Here is a 12,354-nt window from a genome sequence, read left to right as displayed (position 1 = left end):
GGTTCGAGGTGCTTGACATGGACTAGTACAAGGCCATCGCGACATCCAAAGGTGGACAAGTCCGGTTCTTCTTCGTGCTGACACTGCCAGGACAATCGCCCGGATGGAATACGATCAGGGCCCTCCAGGGCAGGTACGAAGTAGAGGTCTGGAGGATTTCGGTCGTAGAAACCAATTATGGGAAGATTGCCGCGGTGGTAGCGCCGGAAGCGGCGGGAGAAGCCTGGCTCGGAGACGAGAAGGCGCCAGCGCCTGCAAACGGCGGAGGCACGAGGGAGAGACGACGGCTGCGGGGGCAGACGAAGGAGGATCTCCAAGAGCAGGTCATCATCTTCGAGGGGCCCCACCACCCCACCATCACCCTCCTCACGGCTCATGCCGGATGCCGTGGAGTCTCGGCGAAGCAACAGCAGCAGAAGCCCAAAGTGAACGGCGAAGCAGTAGGGCACCTTCAACTTGTAATACTTTTTCTTTTGACGTGAACAACTTGTAATATTAGGGCATGTACAATGGTTGATAAAACAGTCTTATCTTAAGTCTTGCATGTAATTTAGAGATGACAAAAAAGTATGTCTACAATGGGTTATATCTTAACCTTATCTTCAATAGCTAGTCATTCCTTAAAACATGGTGAGACAAATTGTGCTAAGAGATCATCTCTTGTCTTATCTTAAATAAGAGAAGACAAACCTTTTCTTGTGAGTTCTCTCTCCTCCACCTCATCATTAATCCTACGTGGCACTCCTAAGATAGCACCATTGTACATGCCCTTAGCTGCCGGATGAACTGCTGAGCGGAATTCGAGGGTTGTTTATTGATCAATATCTGAATCCTTAGTTGACGCTACAGCCTACAGCTGATTATTTATGCGTAGGACATGACCAACTTCTTTGCAAGTAACGTGATTGTACTCAAGTCGGATTCTATCCCATACGAACCGATCCGAACACGGTTCAATCTGACACTTCTAGGAAGGAAGCAATCCGAACACGTATACAACCTGAACTCCGATTCTAACTTAGGATCGGGCTGAGTCCCACATAACTCATATTATTATTAAACATTCAAAAGCATGATATCTTTTTAAGTGAAAATTTCTAATCTGTTCATCATCTTATGGTAGTACAACGAACACCAAAAATAATAAAAATTACAGTCAGATCCGTAGACCATCAAGCGACGACTACAAGAACTGACACGAGTCGAAGGCGCGCCAATCGTCATCGCCCTCCCTCGCCGGAGCCGGGCGAAACTTGTTGTAGTAGACAGTCGAGAAACCGTTGTGCTAAGGCCTCACAGGACCAGCACATCAGAAGAACAACCGCCGTTGTTGAAGAATAGCCTAGATATGAAGGATCCAACCTGAAAACACACGAATGTAGACGAACTACGGCTAATCCGAGCAAAATCCATCAAGAACAAATTCGCCGAAGACGCATCACCACACGCCCACCGACGACGCTAGACACACCAACGGGATGGGGGCTAGGTGGGGGGGGGATCTTATTCCATCTTCAGGGAGTCATCATCGTCTCGTCTTTCTGAACAGGATACAAACCCTAACAAAACTCGAAGGAACATCTAAAAACGGAAACCTCACATCGGCAAGGACCGGGATCCACCGTGCAGCCATGGCCCTAAGGCCGCCGGAGACAAAACGGACCGGTAGCGGCACCAGCAGGAGGCAAAGAAACACTAGGCTTTTGTCGGGGAAGAGGGAATGTGTGCAACCATAGCACTATTCAAAATGACGATTTAAATAATTAAGATATAAATTTAGCACATCAAAATTAAAATGGAGTAATCCCACAAAGATAATAATCTAAATGGAGTAAATTTGTAATTTTCCCAATCAGGAATGGACTTGCCACACGCAGGAATAATAATTACAAATTGCCTTACTAGGTAAATTTAAACAAAAGTGATAAATGAACAAACTTCATAAAATTTAAACCATGTCCTTACTATGGATTTTTTAAAGATTGTTAGCAATATCAGGAGAGTCGCTACATTCTATTGAAGATATTTATCTACTGTTAAGCTTGCAAATGTACTCGAAAATTGGATCTTTTGCCCCACTTTACTTCTCCATTTGATAATTTGCCCCCCCCCCCCCCTCGAGAGAGGCTACCAGGTGGGGCCAGGGGCCACTGTCATTGAGACAATCAAAGGGCAAATCATCAAACCCCATGTAAAGTGGAGCAAATCATCAAATCCCCCCAAATGTACTAGCTAGTATTGATTTTTTTTAGTACCTACTGAGCTATATATTTCACTCTTAGATGGTCCAAGCAAGCTTTTCACGACCCCAACATTCAAATGTAGATATCTATATCTCTCTATGAATAAATATAACATCTCAGCATAAGCATAGATATGCATAAATATAACATCGGAAACTCCATGCTTGACACAACATGGAAGGTAATCAAACACACCAGCAGATGCGCTCGCACTGAATTGCAAACAAGATCAATTGACAAGCGAGAACAACGCATTGTAAGTACTGATTTATGGAAGCAACCCAGTGTGCCTTCAACTTTCATGCCAGAATGTTTATCAGTGAACAGAAAATTCGCAGCATGGTCATCAGCGGCCCGTTTCTCCATCTCCAGCCACCAAAACGAAACCTGCGGAGCAAGTAATAACATCGTCAGTCAAAGAAACTTTGTAGCTTTCATTCAGGCAAAGCTGATGCAGGTATTCTCATAATTTCTGTATGACCCAAACAGTAATCATTAGCTTCACAGCGGTGGAAATCGTCCCAAAAGCTCCAAAGAACCAACATTATCAGACAGAACCAACATCTCAAACAAAGAACAACGATAGGTAGTTTGTATTGTGGTTAGTACCCTTTCAACTTTAAATATGAGATGCACTCTCCATCCCGAATTACTCTTCGCACAAATGGATAGAGATGGATGTATCTAGAACTTAAAATACGTCTAGATACATCAATTTCTGCAACAAGTAATTCCGGTTAGAGGGAGTATTTGGCAACACAAGTCTGAGTAGAGGCTGAAAGAACAGTGGGCATACGAGGGGCTCATGGAGTAGGAATGGTAGAACCAGGGATCCTACCGGACCTGCTGCGTAGGTTGTAGGGGAAGGATGGAGCGGGGCGAGGCGATGAGCGGGCGCGCCGGCGGCTGGGCGCCGTCGCGTCGGAGGAGGTTATTGAGGCCAAGCTAAATGAGAAATCCTATCTTGGGTCACTTTCACTTAACTGGTCTGAAACTAATGATGTTCCAATCGAAGACAGCCTGGTTCTTGATAAACTTGAGGCACATGCTCGTCTTGAAAATCTTGAAATTGCAGGATATAGTGGTGTCCGATTCCCATCTTGGATAAATGATCCCCCTCTGGTCAATATGGTGTCACTTGAGCTGAGACAGTGCAAAAATTGGGTGTACCTCCCGTCTCTTGGAAATCTACAGTTACTCAAGCATCTCGAGTTGCAAAACCTTACTGGATTGAAACAGATTGGGCAATCATCTGCTGATTCCTTTCCTCAAAATCTGAAAACCCTAGTGGTGGAAGGATGCCAGGGATTAAGGAAACTACCACTTCTACCTCTGACTTTGATGCAGCTAGAAATAAGCAATATTTTAAATAACGCGCTACAAAATATAGCGAGGCCCTTCTCTAAATGCTACACAAGTTATAGCGCGCTAATAGCGTGCTATATTTTAAAATAGCGTTTGCAAAAAAAATCAAATATATCTAGAAATAAAGTATTTAAGCAACTAAATTTTTCATAGGAGCAAGCAATATATGCATAAGGGCCAAATCCAGCAAATAAAAAGGAGTGAGAAAGGGATGAGAAGTGAGAACTAGGGTTAGCCGGTTAGGTCTCGTGGGAGAATCTGATAAAAGGAGTGAGAAAGCTAGTGGTCGTGGGTTGGTTTTGGCCTGCTGGGCTTGCTGGGCTGTGCTTATTTCAGTTTTGCATGGTCTGCACGTTGTAACGTTACAACGTTACAACATTATAGCGTGTGTAGCGTGCTAATTACGTGATTAGCGCCGTAGCGTCCGATTTTGCCAAAACGTAACGTCTCCCTTTCAAATATGCTATAACCGCGTTATAACGGTGAAATAGCGTGCTATTTAAAATATTGGAAATAAGTAATGTTGGATTGGAGATCCTCCCGGGAATTGTTGCCCACCATGATAACGTTGGTTCTGAGGCCATGCCACCCAAGCTAGTATCAGTCATTATCAGCAATTGTTCAAATTTGACTACGTTGGCAGAGAGCTTTCTAATGCGCGAACACTATATCTGCACTCTTCGGATCCTAAAGATTGTTGACTGTAAAAAACTAATCCATGCTCCTTTATCATTTGGGAGCATGAATGATCTTACAGAATTTCGTATTGGGTGCTGTTACTCATTGAGAATGATGCAGAAGGTTGATGGTGGACTACTCCCTTGCACGCTTAAGGAACTCTCTATGGTGCAGTGTGGTGACCTCCAACTTCCTCTGCTGGATTCACTGGTTGGTCTGACCAATCTTACCTCACCGAGTTTGTGCAACTGCTCCAGGGTGAAGTCTCTTCCATCATCAGAGGTGTTCCGGAGTCTCACAGCACTGCGAGAGATGGTTATCACAAACTGCATTTTCTTGTCATCGTTGGGTGGGCTTGGAGCTCTTTCATATCTCAGTTGGCTAGAAATTACAGACTGTCGCCAACTTCTGGTGGCAGCACAATCAGGTGAAATGAATGGACATTCATTGGTTGAGATCTCCTTGAAGGTCTACTCGCTCTGGATCCAAACCCCTTCCATGTTGCATATGGAGCCACTGAGTAGATTGTGTAACACCAAAAACTTGATTATCTCTGTTGGCTGCGGCACAATATCTCGACAATGGATGAGACAAAATAGGTACCTCGAGTCCCTAGAGATATTGAAGCCAGAGATTATGTTATGGCTTGAACGGTTTTCCTCTCTCAAGAGACTGGAGTTCGATGTAGTTCCCTGTCGCCTCCCGTTTCCTGGTCTGCCCTCTTCGCTGGAATCTTTCATTATCAGAAAATGTGATCCAGAGGTGGCGGAAAGCTGGAAAAAGAAAGAGAGCTTTCAATGGAACAAGATTTCCCGCATCGGTCATGTAAGAATAGGTATTACCCCGCTTCTCATCACTAAGTTCTTCCATCTCATCATCACCTGCAATCTAGTTGTCAGACCAATAGATGTATTCCTATCTTAGGTACTGTTTCCATGTATTAACCAGAATTATCTCCTGTCAGACTGTGATCTGGGCATCAGTTTAACTATGTGTTAACTTTGCAGGAGACACAAACTACTCTTTGGGTCAGGAGAGACGTGTTACAAATTTGGTGAACACAGCTACCCATTTTGATAGCTGTGGTTCCCTACGAGGAAAGAGAACTAAAAGGTACCCCACCATTTGTTTGTAGTCAATGGAGTACATGTCATTTCTTGCTTCGATGTTATAAGCCTATGTCATTGTGCTGTACATATAGGTGAAGTCCAAGCTGGTTATCTCTGCTGCCTGGAGATTCGAGAAACAAGTCACGGAAAGCGACGTCCTCTCATTTTCACGCTGCAAGTGCAACTGGAGGGAGAAGAAGTAACCACATCGTGCTGCTCTGTTCCACTGTTGGCCCCTCCCTTCTCATCTCAGGCTAGCCGCTGGCGACAAGGTTGGTGTGGGTCTCGTACTCCCACGACTGTACAAATGTAGTTGGGATCTAGTACTTTCTAATAGGTTTTCTTTTCCCGTGTTGTTTTGGGGTCGACCCCGTTGTAGAACTAGCTGACTGTCATCCGACCGCCGTCTCTTGTAACAACCTAACGAGCCTCTAGGATTTTGTCGATATTGAAAGTTATATGTGTGCTATAATAGCGGTATAGATATCATCATACGTTTGTTCGATATGAGATTTATACAATTGTATAGCAGCATATAAGACTGGACAGAAAAAGTGAAAGCTCTGTAGACATAAACACAAATGCTTGGTCGGAACTTAGGCTTTCCGGGCATTATTCAATTTCTCCCTGATTGGGAAGTATGGATCATTAAAATAGAAAATGGAAATCCTTGTGCACATAAACACAAACACCTGGTGGTCAGGAGTTTAGACTGCAAGGTGTTATTCAGTTTAGGTTGGATCATAAGGCACAGATCAACAAGAAACACTGGCTCTACTATCAGGATCACTCTTCGTTACCTGATTTCCAGCATTGTATGGTTGAACGATGTGCCCAGTGCGTGACCCAAATTCCAGTAAGGCTCCTGCACCACTGCCAGCAATCCCGCCTCTGTCCTCCACAGAATGGTGCAGTGGGCGAGGAAGGGCGACGCCCGGCGCATCGGGTTCGTGTTCCACGCGCCGAGAGAGGCTCGATGGTGCCAGGAATGTCGCGAGATCTGAGATGACCGGATCAAAGAACCGGGTGGCGAGGGGGGAGGGGCTACTGGGGACTGTAGAGGGAGAGGCGACTGAAAGGGCGGGGATTAAGAGTATCTCCAGGCGCGCCTCCAACAGGTCCTCCCCAAAACGTTTTTGCCACGTCGGCGCCCAAAAATCGGCCTTGTCCCCAGTAACCCGTTTTTTGCCGGCTTAGGACGAAACTGGTGCCGACAAACCCAAACTAAACCCGGCGCGCTGGGGGGCGCCTGGGGCGCCGGCACAAGCGAAAAGGAGCGTGGGGCCGCTCTGTCGGCGAGTCGAGAGCCTCTTCCCGCCATTTCTTCCCGCTTTTCTCCCCCACTTTCCTCTTATTCTTTTCATTCCTCTCGCCAATCTCCCTCCCGCTCGCCTCCCAGCCGGCCGCCATGCCGCTGAAGAAGTACGTGATCCCCCGTGCCGCGATAGCTGCGGCCGCCACCGTCGCCCAGCCGAAGCAGAGGAAGCCGAGGGCGCCGCCGTCCAAGCCACTGGGCCTGACCAACGCCGACTGGAGGGCAGAAGTTCAGCGACGGGAGGCTGTCACCGCCGACCGGCGGAACAGGGCCAGCGCAAAAAAGGCCCGGGACAGCGCGGCGCGTGCGGCTGCGGCGGATCAAGCCGAGGCGTCTCGTGAGGGGATGATGAATCCACCCGGCGGCCACGCCCAGCACGCGTCCTGGAGCCAGCAAAGCGTCGGCTCTCCGGCCGGCTTTTCATCGTCGCCGCAACCATGTGGATGCACGCTGTCGTCGGGCTACGCCGACGGGAACGCGCACGGTGGGTTCAACCCCAACGTCACCTTCCCCCATGGACACCCGGCCCAGCGCACGCTCTCGCCCGCCTTGCGCTCGTCGAACTCGGCCTAATGCGCTCCCAGTACGTCTCAATGCTCTAGTTCGTGCCGGTTGTCGGGTCGAGGCAGACGACTTTCCATGCTTCGGCGAGACATTCTTTCTCCTTGGACGCCCACTTGATGTGCGGCTCACCGGTCCTGGCCGCCCGCTTCTTCTTCTTGCTCCTCCTGCCGGAACAGTCACCGGTTCCTCCTCCTCCTCCTCCTCCTCGTCCTCCTCCTCCTGCTCGTCTGGCTCCTCCTCGCTGTACTCGTGCTCGCCGTCCACGCCTCCGCTGAGGTCCAAGGAGAAAGAATGGTGGCACCGCTCTCCGGGCGAGCTGCGACCTCCTCGAAGATCCCATGCCATTTGTTGCACGCCGGTCTCCCGCTTCTCTTCGCCGTGTGCGCCCGCCAACTGTTTGTTCATCGCCGCAGCTGGTGCACATGTTCGTCATGTATCACCAGGACAACAGCGACCAAGGATTCAAGTACCTCCATGTCTTCAAGCGGATCGACAAGTGCGAGAAGTGGGCGGAAGTCCGGCACACCCTCGCCAAGGACAAGGAGACCTACAAGCCGGACACGCCGACGTCGGGCGCGTCAGAAGGGCGGCCGGACAGCAACAAAGGGGCCAAGAAGGGGAAACACGCCGACGCGGCTACCGCGCGAGTGCAGGAGTCCATCGAGAATTGCCTCGCGGACGCACAGGCCCGGGCGGCCCTGCGTGAAGAGAAGACCGAGGAGCGGTGGTCGGCGTTGATGAAGAACAGCGCCGTTAAGCTCGACCTGCTCCGGAGCAACGTCGCCGCGAAGAAGAGGAACACCAACCTGGCTTTTCTGATGGGCGGTGCGGACATGCTCCAGAGCAACGACAAGAAGCTCAAGGCGTGGTACATGGCGGAGCGCGGCCTCATCCTGAACCAGCTGCCGACGAGGGCGCCGCCAACTCCCGCGCCCACGCCCACGCCGCCGCCAAGCCCGAGTGATGATGCCTCCACGACGCCCAGTAGTATCGAAGCCGCGCCGACGCCGCCCAGCACAGAAGCAACGCCAATGCCGGAGGCCGCCCCCGCCGAGTGATGTACGCGTCCAGACTTGTGGCGTTCTTTTTTTGTACGTCGGACCATTTATTATCCGATCGCCGAACTATGGCTTACGATCGCCGGATTGTGGTGGCCTATGATCGCCGGACTTGCAATATCTTTTGTGATGAGCAGAAACGACCAAGTTCGAAACTGCCGCGTCCTGGGGATGGCGCCTGGGGGCGTGACTGGGAGCTAGGTCGCCCGCAAGGGCCAATCTAGCATCGGTTCGCCCCCAGGCCACTCTTTTTAGGCGCCCTGGGGGCCGAACGGCTGGAGATGCTCTAATGGATTAGAACGCCTCTAGCAGATCCCCTATAATCTCGTACTGTAAAACGATATACAACTTCCGGTAAAACGTCTTTTTATACTACATTTTTACGATATGACATGTGTTCCGGTAGAATAGATTCCATAATTGAACCAATCTGTGGTTGGATTAGATGAACAGTGGTATCCCCAGCCTATCAAGTTCAAATTCTGGTGCTCGCATTTATCCTGGATTTATTTCAGGATTTTCGGCGACACGCGTTCAGTGAAACGGGACGTTCCCGTTGACTACGAGGCTGCTAGGGTGACTTTGTAAAATTTAAAGACGATTTGCCGGCTCAATCTCTCGGAGATGCTCATAGGAGTAGAGTGTGCATGTATGCTTTCATAGGGATGAATGTATGCGCGTATATATGAGCGCGGCAGGGTGGGGTTCTTCAGGTTCGAGAACAAGGTCGTGGAGGGCGCCGGCATCTGTGTGCTCACTCGCCAGCGAGGGAGAGCACCAGAGTGGCTGACTCACCTAGGGCCGAGTCGGAGCGCAACGCGTTCAGGCTCGTGTGCAGGCGCTAGCTCTGGATCCAGAGCTCCGAGCGCCGCCGCCTACGCGCGTGTGCCGGTCCGTCCATGTTGTGCCGCCTGGCAGCACACTTCCCGGGCATTCTCGAGCTCAGTCTCTCCCCGTCGTCGTTCCACTCGTTCTACCCCAGTGTTATCGACGATGATTTGGACGTCATTGCAGGGGGTTTTGGCGTTTCGCAATCTACGTCGGCAGCTCGCGGGCGGCGGCCGGAAGACCGTGGCGGGAGCCGAAAGTTTCTTCCCGTCAACCGTTTTTTGTTTTGCAGGTCCATGTAAAAAGATGGAGGGGTCCGATAGATATAGCGGAATAGGCCCAAACTATGCATGATCCCGCAAGAAAATTTAATGGGTGAATGATTTTATAGAGTCCGTTCGGGATGGGAAATCGGCCCCATCCGCTATATCGGCGGTTATTATAATGGATGAACCGGTTTCCAGGATATGGAGACACTCTTAGGATGTCGGCGTATGTACGATCGAACCGACAGTCTGCAAAGTGATGCAGGGGTGGATTCACGAAATGCATAGCGACGAAGGGGGAAGAGAAGAGTCGAGATGTTCTTGCCGGTGGTTCGAGGTAGCTGCGCGGCACAGACTCCCTGTGAAGCACGTGCACGTGCCAAATCCAAAAATGTACCTATATTACACGTGGAAGGATCCAGTACATCCTAGGATTTGATCTGATGGCCAGCAGCTCTTGGCAGTCCGATGTAGCACGCGGATCCATCCAACTTAATCATGAAATTTATTCATATGCTATGCATAGGGTACGGATATTGTAGACTAGATACTCCCTCCGTCCCATAATACAGAAACATTTTTTACGCTAGAAGATTAGGGTACGGTGTTGTTGAGATTTTATTAAAAAATGTTTTTTTTGCAGGAACAAAAGATGATGAAGTATTTTTTTTTTATGATGCGGTATTTTGATCGAGTCAATATGGCCGCCGTGTGAGAGTCTGTCAATGGGTACGAGAAGAGTTCCAGCAGGCCTGCAGAGCCTCATCGGATATATGTCGCCTACACGCGCTAGGCATTACTTCCTGATGAGCACCGCTTGTTTTTTGGAACCAGTGGAACCACGGCCTGACCCCTTTGCTAAACGTACACTCTGTCTTGGGTTTTGACACTTGCAACCTCTTTTTGTCTCGTGCGTCATTTTGGTCGGGCGAAGATCTGAACATGTGAACAGATATGTGAGGTATGCTGATTTGGGGTAGATGTTTGTCGTGCATAGATCACTCGTCAACACCGCCGGGACACTGCAGCCGAAATGCCCTCTAATAGGCTAACCAAGAACATGTCGTCTTTGTGCATGTGCACGTTGCAATCCTGCATGCGGCATGCCGATGGGTTTCACCAGATCCACAGAAATCCCGAGGCTTCTGAAAGCGCTAGCCTAATCTCTACTATTATAAAAAGCAGAGTTCGTTATAATGGTGTGTCTGTCATCCTGCAATATAGACCGCCCGATCTATATTTAACGGATAGGAAAGAAACTATGACAATTTACCCGCACTCCTCTCCATATTTGCAGATACGGCCTTCCCTCGTTTATCCTTTTCTCCCACAAGATAAACTACTCATACAAATGCATCTTCATGTTCCGTGTAACGCACTTCCGTGTAACGCATGGGCATCTTGCTAGTCTTCCAAAAAGACCGAGCTGGTTAGGCGTGCCAGTAGGATCCAACAGCGTGGGATCCTGAGCCACCAGACTGTCATGCCTGACTTACGTGCCATCTTACATGGTACTCCTTCATCCCCTTCGGCACATCCTTGTCACTCATGCTCTTGGCCGTGCCACATCATCATACACTTGAATATGTGTACTTTTTTCAGATTGCTCGAATTTGTGTACTAGATAATATATGAGGCATGGATTGTGTTATTTGCTGTATCACACTCCAATGTTTCCTCAATTTTTGTAATCTTGCACAAGGATGAGAACATGTATCTATTTGAGGTAACAAGGGGCGTGCTATGCGTCGGTCGACTGATCTTTTTAAAAGATTGGTCGAGTCGCAAGTTGTCGGATATGGCTTCATCATGCGGCCAAGCAGCATCCTCCCTTAGTGCAACAGAGCTGCTGTTGCAGAAATCTTTGCAAGAGAGATCTTGTTGCAGAATTTTTTTTTACAATAGAAGTCTTTTTATAAAAAAAATTAGTCTTCACATTGTTGAAACATATGTGACGTTGCAACAAATTTTGAAATGAAGATGATGTTTCAGAAGACGACGCTGCCGCCATTCCCGACGCATGTCGCAGCAACACCATCACCATTTGCAATTCCGCCGTTGCAATTGCAACAAGGAGGCAGACGGTGATGGTCGGTGGCGGCTCGTCCACGACCCCAAGTTGCGAACGTCGTCGGGCATCACTATGGCTTACAAATAGCCATGCTCTGCTTGTAGCAGCGAGGGCGCGCGGCAGCCGACCTTGCACCACGGAGGGACACCAACTCACGTGAGGCACGCGTCGCATGAGCGAAGCAGTGGACGGGAGACAACAAATCAGTCGGATGATTTGAATCACATCCCTATTTGTTTTCCTGAAGCGCTATTGACTAGCAGAAAAAAGATACTGTTGGTTAGCAAATGGTGCATCTGATGTACTAATCAGAATCCTTGTCGCGGCTTCTTTTCTATATGAAGCGGAAGTATTAAATTGCATCCATTTCCGAGACAAGTAATTCCGAACGAAGGGAGTAGATTTTTGCCTGATATCTTTCTTTTTTTCTACCATCTGCTGACTGTCCAACGAACCCACCCTGAAGCTGCTTCGCTGTTAAGCGTTCTCTTCTCTTTTCAGTTTGAAACCAAATTAAATTCCCTTGCTCTCTTCAGTTTGGAACCAAATTGAATCACAGCCCCCTTGCTCCGTCCAGTTTGACAAATTAAATCCTAACATCTCGGCATGATTTGGATCTTAACTTGAGTTATGAGTTATCCGAAATACAAATGAACCTAAAAAATTCATAATTTTGACTGGGGACATTCGTTACTGGCACACAAAATATATCTAGGACTGAATCTTAGTGTATTATTTCTGAAAATATTCAGTGTATTATTTCTGAAAATACAGTGGCACAAAGAATATCTAGAACAGTGGCACACAAAATAGAAGTAAATCATTTAATCATGGTGAGAATGTGCCCTCATCTATAT

General features: G+C 48.6%; 1 protein-coding gene across 1 annotated transcript; it reads right to left on the bottom strand.

Moving 5' to 3' along the window:
* Positions 1–2,297: 2,297 nt before the first annotated feature.
* Positions 2,298–6,805, bottom strand: LOC123138794 (uncharacterized). Its single transcript, XM_044558670.1, has 3 exons — positions 6,740–6,805; positions 6,196–6,558; positions 2,298–2,630 (listed from the first exon to the last, which is right to left on the bottom strand). Exons 1-3 carry the CDS (start codon positions 6,803–6,805, stop codon positions 2,340–2,342), a joined length of 720 nt encoding a protein of 239 aa, XP_044414605.1. The 3' UTR covers positions 2,298–2,339.
* Between the last annotated feature and the right edge of the window lie 5,549 nt (positions 6,806–12,354).

Source organism: Triticum aestivum, chromosome 6B, assembly GCF_018294505.1.
Source record: "Triticum aestivum cultivar Chinese Spring chromosome 6B, IWGSC CS RefSeq v2.1, whole genome shotgun sequence".
Lineage (NCBI taxonomy): Eukaryota > Viridiplantae > Streptophyta > Magnoliopsida > Poales > Poaceae > Triticum > Triticum aestivum.
The sequence above is the reverse complement of the archived record's forward strand: the minus strand, read 5'-3'. Positions and strand labels throughout refer to the sequence as shown.